The sequence below is a fragment of the Prenolepis imparis genome, unplaced genomic scaffold (assembly GCF_030444845.1).
Source record: "Prenolepis imparis isolate NDT839.2.m4 unplaced genomic scaffold, iyPreImpa1.0 SCAF_8, whole genome shotgun sequence".
NCBI lineage: Eukaryota > Metazoa > Arthropoda > Insecta > Hymenoptera > Formicidae > Prenolepis > Prenolepis imparis.
The window spans coordinates 13,515,082-13,528,860 of NW_028141166.1; the positions used below are offsets into that span (position 1 = coordinate 13,515,082).

The 13,779-nt window shown below is 28.6% G+C and overlaps 4 protein-coding genes across 4 annotated transcripts in view; 2 read left to right on the forward strand and 2 right to left on the reverse strand.

Moving 5' to 3' along the window:
• The window catches only part of LOC145939925 (uncharacterized), a 307,103-nt gene that overhangs the window by 16,456 nt on the left and 276,868 nt on the right, over positions 1–13,779 (reverse strand). The window lies entirely within an intron of this gene.
• Positions 33–1,008, forward strand: LOC145939584 (chymotrypsin inhibitor-like). The gene is made up of 3 exons (XM_083044017.1): positions 33–169; positions 514–629; positions 785–1,008. The coding sequence occupies exons 1-3, from the start codon at positions 121–123 to the stop codon at positions 857–859; spliced, it is 240 nt and encodes a 79-aa protein (XP_082900143.1). The 5' UTR covers positions 33–120; the 3' UTR covers positions 860–1,008.
• Positions 3,653–4,721, forward strand: LOC145939596 (chymotrypsin inhibitor-like). The gene is made up of 3 exons (XM_083044032.1): positions 3,653–3,754; positions 4,084–4,181; positions 4,506–4,721. The coding sequence occupies exons 1-3, from the start codon at positions 3,706–3,708 to the stop codon at positions 4,584–4,586; spliced, it is 228 nt and encodes a 75-aa protein (XP_082900158.1). The 5' UTR covers positions 3,653–3,705; the 3' UTR covers positions 4,587–4,721.
• LOC145939226 (chymotrypsin inhibitor-like) lies at positions 6,165–7,614 on the reverse strand. Its single transcript, XM_083043454.1, has 3 exons — positions 7,401–7,614; positions 6,478–6,593; positions 6,165–6,319 (listed from the first exon to the last, which is right to left on the reverse strand). The coding sequence occupies exons 1-3, from the start codon at positions 7,447–7,449 to the stop codon at positions 6,218–6,220; spliced, it is 267 nt and encodes an 88-aa protein (XP_082899580.1). The 5' UTR covers positions 7,450–7,614; the 3' UTR covers positions 6,165–6,217.

Consider the following 13,779-nt stretch of genomic DNA (forward strand, 5'->3'; position numbering starts at 1 on the left):
TCAGATAAACAATCCACGGATCAAGGTTTTTCGCAGTAAATGGTATATATAAAAGCGTGCTCGAAGCTCGCAGACAGTATCAGTCACAAGTCGATAGAGTAAAATATCGAAACGTTAACAATGTCTCGCATTAGTTTTGTATTGCTCGTAGTGATCGCAGTGATTCTCAGTAAGTTTTCGCGTCATGTAAACAATTATAATGTTTATTCAATTCTGTAATTAATTTAATCTAAGAACTTTCACGAATAATGAATTATAATATATTCTGTAAACAATTATAATGTTTATTCATCTATGATTAATTTAATCTAAGAACTTTCACGAATAATGAATTATAATATATTCTGTAAACAATTATAATGTTTATTCATCTATGATTAATTTAATCTAAGAACTTTCACGAATAATAAATTATAATATATTCTCCAGTTTTCTAATTATGTAGTTTTAATATTAATTTTCTAATATTATGTAGACATGTGTGATGGCGTATGTAATATTACGTATGTATAGGCACAACTATTGCTCAGGACCATCAAATGGAATGCGGAGAAAATCAGGAATACACGGTGTGCGGATCAGCATGTCCACCTTCATGCAATGGGGTCCATAATCGACCCTGCACACTGGTATTTATCAATTTATGTTAAATATGATTTTAGTAAAATCTTATTCTCATTTTTTTAAACAGATGTAAAATATTACGTAATTAAATATAAAACTTTATAATTAAAAAATATCATATTAGATTTAAAAAATCTATTTTACATGATTTTTTTTGCAGCAATGCGTTCCAGGCTGCCAATGCAAACCAGGATTGATGCTCAATACTGAAGGAAATTGCGTGTCTCAGTGCTAAAAATTAATTAATATATACTTAAAATGTTTATAATATATTTAGGATGTTTAATATTTGATCAATATTATAGATCAAATTTTTTGTTTTAATGTTTCGAGAAAATGTACATTAAAGATAATAAAAATAAAAAAATATAAAAATTACACAAATTATCTTGATTATTTTCTTTATTCTTGATAAGAACATTCTTTATAATTGATTTTTTCGTATTAATTAAAACATGTTCTTTCCTGATTATCTGATAATGGCAGAAACATAATTTCTTTCGTTAACAAATGAGAAGAAAGATCACAAGAAAAAAAATATACACTTCTACAATCCTCGTTACATTTCTAAGAACTGAGCGTAGATTCATACGTCAATGCTGTTTAAATAAGTCGATTTTACGAAACGAGCAATATATTAGCCAATATTGATTGTTAAGAGAGATATCGCATATGGATACACTGCGTGTTAGTGATATTGATATATACATATTTAAGAAAAAGAGGAAAACGTATAAGATATTTTTTTTATATTTACATTTAGAGTAATTCTATTAAAATATATGAAAGCTAGTTTGACGTGATATGATAACAGAATCAAAAAAGAAATAGACTGATTATATTACATATATTAATATCTACATATATTTAATATCTTTTACAAAAAATAGAAAAATAGTCATACAAATGCAAAATGTAACTTTACTTGTATAAGCATATTTATCTACATGTAAAAAAAAAACTATGATTACATATTCAATTTGCAAAAATCAAGTTAGTAGATTTTTTTAAATTAACATTACAAAAGAGAACACACACCCAATAAATATTGAAATATAAAAATAACTTATATCATTATAACATTATATATCATTTTAATGTAATATATTTTATACATACATTATGTGTCTTTTACGATCAATAACAAAATAAATTTTTTCTTATCTTTTTTAAAGACAGAAAAAGATCAATCGTTATAATCTCATCCCACGTTGTGGCTGAGTCAATGTTAATCGTGCGTAAGACATTATCTTATTTTATTAACTGCTATTACAATATATATATTAAAATAAAGATACATATTGATACATACTAAATTGTAGAAATATGTATTAAAAATCTGTTAGAGAGAGAGCAGAAATGTGTAATAATTCTTATTGTTACTACGTGCGTACTATTGTTTACGCACAACCACTCGTGATTAATTTAATGATACTTTAATACCAATACGTACTGTTACTAACTACATTATAGATTAACCGACTTTTGTAAGTACTCAATTATTGATTAAATCTAGATTGGAAACGATAAATAGAATTTACTCAACCGTTTTCTTTTTGCCGTTAATTTCGAAGATTTCATATAAAATAATTTTAAAGATTTCACACATAATAATCTAAGAAAAATTTTTCTCAACATATTTTTATTTTAAATCTAAAAAATATAGAAAAATATTAATGATACGTAAAATGACACCTGAAATATTAAGAGCAACTTTATATATTTCACTTTATATATTTCAATTAGTCCTACTAATAATGTAGTAATGTATTATACTATTTATATCTATGGAAAAAATCAAGAGCATAATTAGTTGTAAATCTCTGCAAGTAAAACTACGTATTTATTGGAAATATATCATAAAAGCAAGTACCAAATTTAAATAGAAAGGGTCACTCCGATGAGATATAACTAACCTCATTAGCAGAAATGCTATTCACTTTAGTCTTACTCAAACTCCCTCTTCAAACGAGATAAACAATCAGATGGTTTACATATATTATTCTCTCCCTCTCTCTTACCTCTCAATTGAAGTAACACTATAATAAGATCTAAATATTTTAATAAAAGAATATATAATTAGTTTTAGATTTTTTCTATAATTAGAGAAAGAAAAAAATGTATACTCAATAATAAATATAATCAGTAATTAATAATATAAAAAATAATAATCATTATATAACATATAAATGTTTTTTATAAACAATAAATGATATTTCTATTTACACACATGTTTATGTTAATATATTACATGCGTGAATTCTTCTAGAATTTAGTCGATGTTATTTAAGATGTATTTTATCTAATATTTATCTGTGTGTTTATCACATGTTTTCTAATATAGAAGATATGTATTATTCAATATAAGTAACTAATAGATGTTAAATGCAATGTCTAATCTAAGATTAGCACAATGGCAAATAAATCCTACATTATTCAAGGATAAGTCAATTTGCTCGGACAAAAAAGATATAATAATCTTCTAGAATTTCAAGATGTAAAGATTACTTCTGTTACATCAGATTTATGTGATTATGTCATGTGTCATTATATGTATACATATAAAATGTAAAAATATACAAATATATTTTAACACTTAAATTTAATGAAAATTAACTACTACTTGTAATTCTCTTTAAAATCTAATCTAATTAGATTTCAAATATTATAAGTAGAGTAAAATAATGTTTTAACAAAAATTGCAGCTACTCTAATAAATTATGTAGGTTTAAAACATCGAGATTAAAACAAGCCGATTTCATTAATTCAATTTCTGCTTGAAAATTGGAATTAGATAAGTCTCCAGACTTCTATTTACTGATAGGAAATATCAAATAACATTCATGACACACGTTTCGATAGCGATTCCAAAACAAATCGTTATGTGAGATGACTTCAGCGTAAGCATCGAGAAACAAAAAGGAAGTAGTTAGCCGAAAAAAATTTTATCTGGAGAAAGGTATGTGGCGGGCGAAGGTCATTCGACGTTGTATATAAGCTCAGTAAATGGCACACTGATCATCAGTCCAGCCCGAGTTGTTCAAGCGCATCGAATATCGAATAACACCGAAAATCACAAACATGGCCCGTGCTGTAATTTTCATCTTCCTCATCGTAGTTGCTGCCATTAGTAAGTTCAAAGCAATAATAATCTATTAAATTGTCAAACGTGAAATGTCATATATTTCATTTACTGATATTGTCATAAGATTTTATAAATAGTTAGTAGAATTATGTACACATCGTACATAAAAACGTAAATTAATTTCTGAATTGTGCTAAAAATATAATTTGACAGAGTTATAAAGCTTGATCACACATAGGATACGTTTGTAGAATAACAAAATAAAAAAAGAATTAAATTGTAAGCATATATACCACGTAAAATGCCAATATCTTACACACAAAAACTTTATTAAATGAAAGATAAATAATTAATTTTTAATTATGTTTTTATAGGTGCCGTGCCTCACTGTGGTCAAAATGAGGTATTCAATAGCTGTGGTTCAGATTGCCCAAGCACTTGTGAAAATCCAATTCCCCCTGTTTGCACATTGGTCAGTATTGAATTTTTTAATAAAATACATTAAAAATTTTTTTTAAATTGCCTTAAATATCTCAAAGATATTTTCTTAAATTTCTTCAAAATCAAATTGAATTTCTTTTTTTTATAAATTTGGCACCGTATTAGAAATGTGGATAGATAATTCTTATATTATTATTAATATTTTTGCAGTTTTAAAATTATGGACGTGCATGTTTTTTTAATAAATAGAATTTATAAAAGTATATTTGTGTGAATAGAATACGGAATTCTAAAATAATATTCTGTATAAATAAAATTTCTACTTATTTTTTAATGTTTCTTATTTTGTTTTCAGAGATGTAATCCTGGATGTGACTGCATAGAAGGATATGTGAGAAATGCTAACAGCAAATGCATATCTACGCAGGATTGTTAATTCAACAATCAAACAAATGTAGTTTTTAAAACTATTTCATCAACTATGTTGATATAATATACGAATGAGATGATATAATATATGTATAATACGAAATGAGCCTGAATGATTAAAGCTTTTTTACTGATTACAATATATTTGTTGTACAATATTTTTAATTGCCTTCCAAAATTTTTTAACTTTAAATAATTATGTAGTTGAAAGTTGCTTATTTTTGTTAAATTTTAAAAATGTTATGTGTTTTTAATAAAAAACATTTAAATACATATCAAAATATTTTATTAGTATTTTCCAGTTAATATATATATCAATAATTTTTTATTTTTAATTTCTTAAATATTTTCCAAGTTATTATAAGCGTATTTTTTCTGAAATAAATTTGGAAATAAATAAATAAAATAATTAGAAAGTACAAAAAAACATAGTTAACTTTTGAGCATGAAAAAAGAGGAATTATATAAATATATAACGTAATAAAATTTTAACATAATATATGTGCATATTCAAAAGCCTATTTTATGCAGTATTAATATCTTTTAGCAACAAAATATTTAAAAATACATATATTTTTATTGTATCTAAAAAAAATTCATCCTACATTCAAAAAAATACCTAAATCTTATATTATCAAGATAAAAACCGGGAAAAAACCTAGGACACTAAGTATATGAAATAACGCTTAAATTACACTAACAACAACTAAATGACGATTAAATTTAATCTTCCGGTAATCGCTGCTTTTTATGTTTCACGATTATATGTATATAGCATGAGCATTGTGCATATGATAGAACATCATTTAAGAACTATAATCTATTCTCTTATATAAGTAAAATATCTTTAGTCTATGCGAAGTACATGATTCATTATATGGTAATATGTAAGAAAAGTTTACATATGCATCTATTATCACATTAAAAAGAAAATAAAATTATTAAATTAATCATTCTCCATCAAATTTAATAATTTTGTTCAATTTAAGTAAATAAACTTTATATAAAAATGATCTTTAAACGTTAATTTTTATCTCTTAGAAGTGTCTCATGAAATCGATTATCTATTTTTTCCGATCAGTGATTTCAATGATCACAGCTGATAATTTGCACATTTGCACTTCGCGAACTAACGCAATTTGGTGTTAATAATATTTACAAATTATAATCTCTCGAAGCACAGTTTATGTCATTATATAACAGATAATGTAAATTTACGTATTTCGTATTTATTATTTTCAAATGTCACATAACAATTTTTCTCATATAAGAACAATTTTTTTGTATATAGATTAAATTTATAACAAAAATGATTTAAATTTGTAATAATAATGATAATAATAGTTATACAGAGAAAGATATGAAAAAAAGCAAATAAACTTACAGAAATAATTTTTTAGTGAATTGCATTTTCTTCTTAATATAATTATATAAAAAAAATAAAATATATGAAAGAAAATAAAAATGTTCTCAAATTAAATAATCTAAGCATTTATTAAAACAAGACTATCACAAAACATTTATCTTTCAGTGAAAACAGAGTATAATTGAATAACAAGAGTCTACATATAATACAGTTTAAACATTTAACAATTAAATTAATAATAATGAAAAATAATCGCTCCTCAAAAAATTTCATTATGCTGTTTTCGAGAAAAATTTACAATCTTGAGGGATACAAAGATCGGTATTTAAATTTCTCTTGTATCCTTTTATGCACTGGCAACGAGCAACGCAAATCTAAAATTAAAACGAGAAAAAAAAATTCATAATTTAACCGAAATCAATTTTCGACTCATAATAGAATATATATAGAATAAACTATTCAAAATATATATATCATCACAATAAACTAATTATTATGGTATTATAATATCATAGCTATTGTATTTGTGTACCGCAGGACAGATCTTGGGAGAATCTAGACCGCATCTAGGTTCGCAAGATTTTACTACTGCACAGTCATTCCATTCCTCATTAAGACCACATGGCTGAGGAGATTTTGGTGCACCGTCTAAGTGTATATTATAAAATAAAATCATACAAGAAATATGATTGCTATAACATTAAATTATTTTATGTAGAACGCGTCTTAAAACTGTATTTTTATACACTATTATACATAATTAAATGTTTCAAAAATATTTTGCAGGAAAAGGACAAAATATGAATACTTCAATATTGTATCGTAATAGATTTAGACTTTACATATTAGATTCAAAAGAAAATATATAAAATTCTTAATAAAAAAAAAAAACAAAATTCTTATCAATCAATATCACGATCAAAATAAAATAACAATTAAGAATTTCGTAAGGCACTCAATGTTTTCTCAAACACAAATTTAAATTTCAACTTAAGATTTTAAGGAAAATTAATTTTTCATTGAAACTGATTAATTGTGCACAACTTATTTATTTTCCTTGGTGCAATACTTATTAGTAATTAAAATAAATTGCAATTTGAGATTTTTATTTTATTAAATCCTCCTTGACCACCCTCTAAAAAAACATAGGCGAGAAAAATATCGGAGCGAAGTTACTGAATCGCGAATTCTTCTTTAGAGAAGAATAAAAGGATATTTATTAAAATAAAAATCTGGAATTGAGATTTATTTTATTTAACTTTACTTTATATAATTTAATTTATTTTTACTTATTATTAAGATCGCACCAAGAAAAATTTGTGCCTTACGCATTAATCGGCGAAACTAATCGGTTTTAATAAAAAATTAATTTTTCTTAAAACTGACTATTCACATTTGACTTTTTCTCTCTGTAGCTCGTTAATGAAATCAAAATGAAATAATTAGAAAACTTACAGACGCAAACGGCAACGAGAAGAAGAAATAGAGCAATCATCCTTGCCATTGTAGATTTTTTTTTATATTACTTGTGTTACTAATATGCGACTTGTGATACTAAACGCTTCAGTGCAAGCTTTTAAAGCTGCGATGTATATATATATGGTGGAGCAATTTAAATCGATTTAGCGCAGGCGTCACAAGTGCATAAAAAATATTAAAAACGCAATTAAGATTCTAATCTACAAACAATATACATGTAATCAATGCAGATTATCAAGCGCAGATTATATAGTCCAAACTCTTCTACTCCATCTCATATATGTATATTCCGAGTTATTTTTCATGTTTCAATTAGTGATATCATTAACATGTTTTTCTTTGGTAATCATATCTGACGCGATAATCGTAAGTTAATCATGTGTTAATCTACATACATATACTTTGTGTGATACGCTAATACATTTTTATTATTAATCTCATATTTATGTGTAGCTATTATAACATTTGCAAAATATGATGCAAGTTTATGTAAAATTATATCATTTTATTTTTATCATATATAAATTAATTTTATTTAATGTTTCAAAAAATATCTACATATAGAAGTTTTATATAATAATATAGAGTATTTCCATTATAGGATATTTCAAATATTTGAATTGAAAAAGGTCGGTGTATGTTCCTGTGTATGTGTACCATCATAATTTCAGCATGTGTGTATATACTATAAATTGATAGTAACGAAATTATTTAAAAAATGCGATCATAAAAGCGTAATGTCATTCCTTGAAATCCCTTAATTTAATGTAAGTTCTAGTCCTAAAATCGAGTTTGTCGCGCATGACCAGATATCTGATTATAAGATTATAAGATTAATAAAGAATGATTAATATCTTAGATGATGTCTTAAATTTTTATCTTATAACTTTTCCATTTTCAATTGTCAAAACACGAGATTCCATCTTAAATCAATTTGTTTAATAGTATTCAACGTTACTGCGCGAGTCGGCAAAACATGTAACTACGTCATTGTTTTCATTAGTCAGTGTTAATATTAAATAATAAATAATAAATAAATAATCTAATTTAAATCATTGATAGAGCTTAATAATTACCTATACGATAGTTATCTTCAATAATATAATCTCACGTAGAACTGACTTATTTTTACAACAGCGCACATATTATTATAAGCGTAAATAGGCATGAGTGAAAATAACATCTCAACTATATGTCTTTTTTAAAGCTATAATTAACATTGGTCAGCAGAGAAGTATTAATGACTTTCCGATAATGTGTGTGTCATTAACATCAATAAACGTCTCTGAAAGCATATATCATACCGTATCAATTATGTTCTAATAAACGCATACGCGCTATTTCGAGTAGAACAAATATTCGACGTATAACGAACAATGGTGTGATAACCAATTTTATTCCTTTAGGACAGATATTTGACGTTCGGCAAATACCATGGATGATACGCATGACTGTCCCCATCGCCAATGTCTCAAACCATAGTCGAGAACCCTCGGACAGAAAGAGAGATCTGAATCGTCAGTTTTAGAGAAAGGCGGGAGAGCAATCGAGTAGGATGTAGGAAGAGAAAAGGAAATTTGAGACATATTCAGCTACCGCGTTTCCAGTTGGCTGCTTCAATATGCTGGACCGATAAAGCAGAATGTCATACGGATAGAGACAATACGATATTCGAAGCGAATGACGAAGGGAATATGTTTGGCGTAGCAAGCTGTTGATGAAGCCCAGCCATTCGCAAACGAGGTTTAAATCTAGAAGGCTTTGTTATGAGGGAGAAAATTTCTACATTACTCGCATGTAAATTATACGATTGACATTTATTACCGTCACTGTGCATAATTATGACTCACAAAATATATATAATTAGTATCAATAATAATTTACGCGGTTAAAAGGCATTATAGTAAATTATGAATATTATATTAATATATCTATGTAGAAGAAATTGTCAAAGAGAAATATATGTCTTTTTTTAATTTAGCTTCTTTAAATTCTTGGTCCATGCAATTTTTCTATAAATTCTCTTAATTGTTGTAATAAAACATATGTATATGTATAAAAAATTAAATAAATTAAATAATTTGGCTTATACTTTTACTACATGTGTTGAGGAAACACAATAAAAATAATCACAAATAAAACACAAATGAGTAAAGACAAATAAAATTGCAAGCTTAAATAAAATTTTAATCTCTGCTGATATGTAGCATGAAAGAATGATTTAAAGAAAAGAAGACGCGTCTTTTCTGAAATGAGAAGCCTAGGGGACTTGATTTATCGCACTCGATCGCCCCATTTCTCCATGAAGATTTAATCTACTCCGAACCCAATCGAAATCTTTCTCTTTCTTTCTCTACTGTGGATCAGAATTTACGTAAATCGAAAAGTTTCATAATGGAACTCACAAATCTCCATGATTCGATCGTGTGTCTTATGTCTAGACAATCGTCTGAAAAGATGACTATTCCGGCACACTAAATCCGAGAATCAATGATTTCTAAGAATATTCTGAGCAGATAAGCACAATCTATATTCCCTTAATATGTTAAAAAATAAGATAATGATTGAACAACAGGATATCTGATCAGATAGATGGAAAATTTTGTTTGGCAAAGATTGTAACACACAAGTTATAATGACTTATATCTATAAATAATCAACGAGATATTAAAAACAAATAATAAATTAAATAAAATATTTGATTAAAAATAATTGATTCTTAATTGAGAGAAAAGAAAGTAAATAATTGTAATTAAAAATAAAAAAATTTCAATATTTAATATTTAATATTAAATATAAAATATGTCTATAGGAAGGTGTGAAATATATAAATATCAAATATATAAATAGTTATCTTTATGTCGACATTTTTTCGACCTCTATATCTATCAAATTTAATGTTAAATCCTTATTAATTCCTGGAGAACTGTAAGCTGAAAAGATAGCAATTATCCTTTTAAAAAGTGCAAAGTGTCACGTGAGATAAAGTATAAATCTCATTTATGTTTCTCTTTAATTTAATTATTATGCTCCACCGTCGTAATTGTGTACTTGCATTTGATTGAAGAACATCACTAAGTAATTACGCCTTAACAGAGGCGACCTAGCAAGCGTCAACGTAAAGTGGCAAACCGGTAGGTAGGATACTAATTGTACCTTGCCATTAGCGTATTCTTGAACTTTGAAATTGACATCGATAGAAAAACATTAATAAGTTCGAACAGTCATGACCTAGACACTGTGTAGAGATAGGAGGCCCTAGACAACTAAATATCTTTCTATACACTTTATACCATTCGAAATAACCCACACACGGTGGACGTTGTCATTTCGAACTTGCTCCTTTTCGCTTCCCAACGATGAAGTGTCTAACAAACCGAGTGATAAACGTCATACAGTGTTACCCATTTCAACAACGATACTCTATAGATAACGATTTAATGGGCCTCTAATAATCATTTTTGTAATAATGCGCACGACTAGCGTCATCGGACACGAATGTACTTCACATATTTTTTGTTTTTTACAAAGACTATTTTACAATCGACTATTTTACAATCGACTATTTTTATACTGAAGAAGGCTTAGTAAAGCCGAAACGTATATATTTAATAAAGTATTGTAAATCTCATGATTAACATAATATCTATAATTATTAGTTAATTTTTATTTCCATCTCCATCCAAATAATTGCTCGTTTAGTTGGCCTATGATTTTGAATTTTGCGTTTACAATATACGAGCCTATTTATAAAATTTCATTAATAAGTTATTTACTAGTAAAAGCTGATAAAATTCGATTAAATTGTGTCACGTAAGATACAAATTAATACTAACAAAAAATGTATCTGTTACAAACAAATTTCAATCTACTTATATTAGGCACTTAAAGTCAAATTATCTATTTAGATAAATAAAGTAATAAATAATAAATCTTCGTAGAAAATATTCATCCTGCAATTTAAATTGCAAATAAATAGAAAATAAAAAATTGAAAGACTTGTGAATCAATATAAAATTTAATATTTAAAGTTAACTCTCACACACACATTCTCTCTCTTTCTCTCTTTTAGTATTTTACTTTTGCTTCTATTATACTGTCATATTATCTGTGTTGTAATAATTTGATGTATCTCATAAAACAAGTTTTGCAATATTTGCGTTATTATTCCGAAATGGTAGGTCTAAAAATAAGCGCAAAATCCAGCGTAAAGTGATGGATTGTTGAGTGGATATCGTTGACATTTTATTGACACCGCATGGCATTAAATTCCATAATGAAATTGGATCGTGGCTTCAATCATGGGTATATTCACGCCTAGAAATTTATATCTCAATTAAAATGCGACCCGGTCGCGTCATATATAAATCAACTATGACTTTCGCGCTATTCACATGCTCTTTTCTCATATCTCCCGTTGTGGGTCTCGTTTTGATTACATCATGATCTTGTATGAACGCCGATTTATGGAAAAAAGGCACGGTTATGTGGTAGATAATGCATTTTGTGATCCAAGATAGCTTATCGTTTAAAATGCTTTATTGATGCACTTGATTATTGACAAGAAATATCGGTTAAGTGCTTCGAAATAACTATCGATATGATCGCTATCGATTAATTATCAAGATCTGTATGTAAAATTTATAAAAATATTAATATTATAATAAAAATATTATAAGCAAGAATACTTCTATTTCGATTAAATAGTTAATTAATATTATAGTATAACGGAAAATGGAAACGCTAATATTACGTAATGATCTACAAATATCAATGCGTCATACATTGAATCATCAGGCGTTTCTCTATTGCGAGAAAATGCGACTATTTATTTCCTGCGGAAACGTTGAAATGGTCAATGCATTCGGCGATAATGCATGTTTCTATTCTGCCCATAAATCAGTGAATATTTATAGATTCTTTTGAATAAATAATCATGAGTTTAATCAGGAGTTGATATGAAGTTTCGAAAGTATTGAAAGAGAGCGCAAAAAGCGGAAAAATTTCTCCGGTCGAAATGATCGCCGGAATGATCACTCGGAAACGCGCGGAATCGGACACAACAAATTCAGTCTTTCGTAGCGAGACAATTTACTAACGGTCCTGAAAACGCCTCCGACGCCGACGGATTTCTCTCCATTACGGAGATTGCGGTCGTTCTTCCTCCGAAGCGAGGAAGTTTCTCCCGATAGACCCGAACGAGGTCTACGACCGTATCGGCGCGGCGAACGAACGTGCCTTTTCGCAAGCATATCGGCACGTATAACAGCCAGTAAAGCGCTCTTTACGAGCATCCATTGGAAATTAATCGAGTCCGATAGTCGAATGCGCGATGCGGTGACGAAAGAGGAACGAGAGGGTGAAAAAGGGAGGGGAGAAAAGGATAGACCCGAGATACCCCCCGCTGGATATATTCCACGTGCGGATCGTAAAAGGGGTGACCCACCTGCTTTGTACGATACGATAGCCCGCCAGTAAAATTTCGGGGGCCCCTGTTTACGGTTGCCACGGAAACACGCGAGCACAACTGTGCGTCGTGTGAAGGATCCCTCTCATCGAGTCGCGTCCACGACAATAATCCCCGCAGCGGGCGATCGGATATGATGGATGTCAAGAGCGAAGCGCGCGAGGAGCATGTACGTAAAAATACGATAGCCGTTTACAACGGCGTAAAATATCAAATTCGCTTTTTTTCTCTCTCCGACGCGGCTTAGAATGACGGAGCTTTGAATCGGTCGAGAGATCGAAGAATATAAATGGGGGATTAATTTTTATTCGGGGGGCCGCCCGTTCTCGATTACGCTTACGCGACATTGACGTTTCGTCAAAACTCGATCGTACGCAGGTTACCAGCTCAATTTTGCATGCACGTATCTCCGAGAACGTCTGCGTGGCTCTCCAGTTGCCACGGAAACACGGTCGCATTACCTCCTCCGCGGTTACCTGCGACGATACGGAGGGGTTGGCAGTCTAACCGATATGTATTCGCGTATTCGTCGGCGTCTCTGCCACAGAATTTGCCGCTGAATAATTGACAATTAATCAATAACGGATGCATGTACATCTCGGTTGCACGATTCCATGGACGATATGCACGATTGTGCAACCGAGATTCTTAATTAATTTCCTTTCGTCAATCAACTCTCTCTTTACCCCTTGTGTCAAGAACATAATAAAATAAATGTAAAATGTATTTTGGATTCCTTATATTTTTTATATTTTATGTTTTATCTCATAGATTTTTAAAAATCTGACACCAATTTGGAATCAGCCTCTTCTTAATAACAACGTAAAATCGCGAATATTATAGCTCTATGAAATAAACAGGCGATTTTAGCAAGGTGTAAAATAGCAA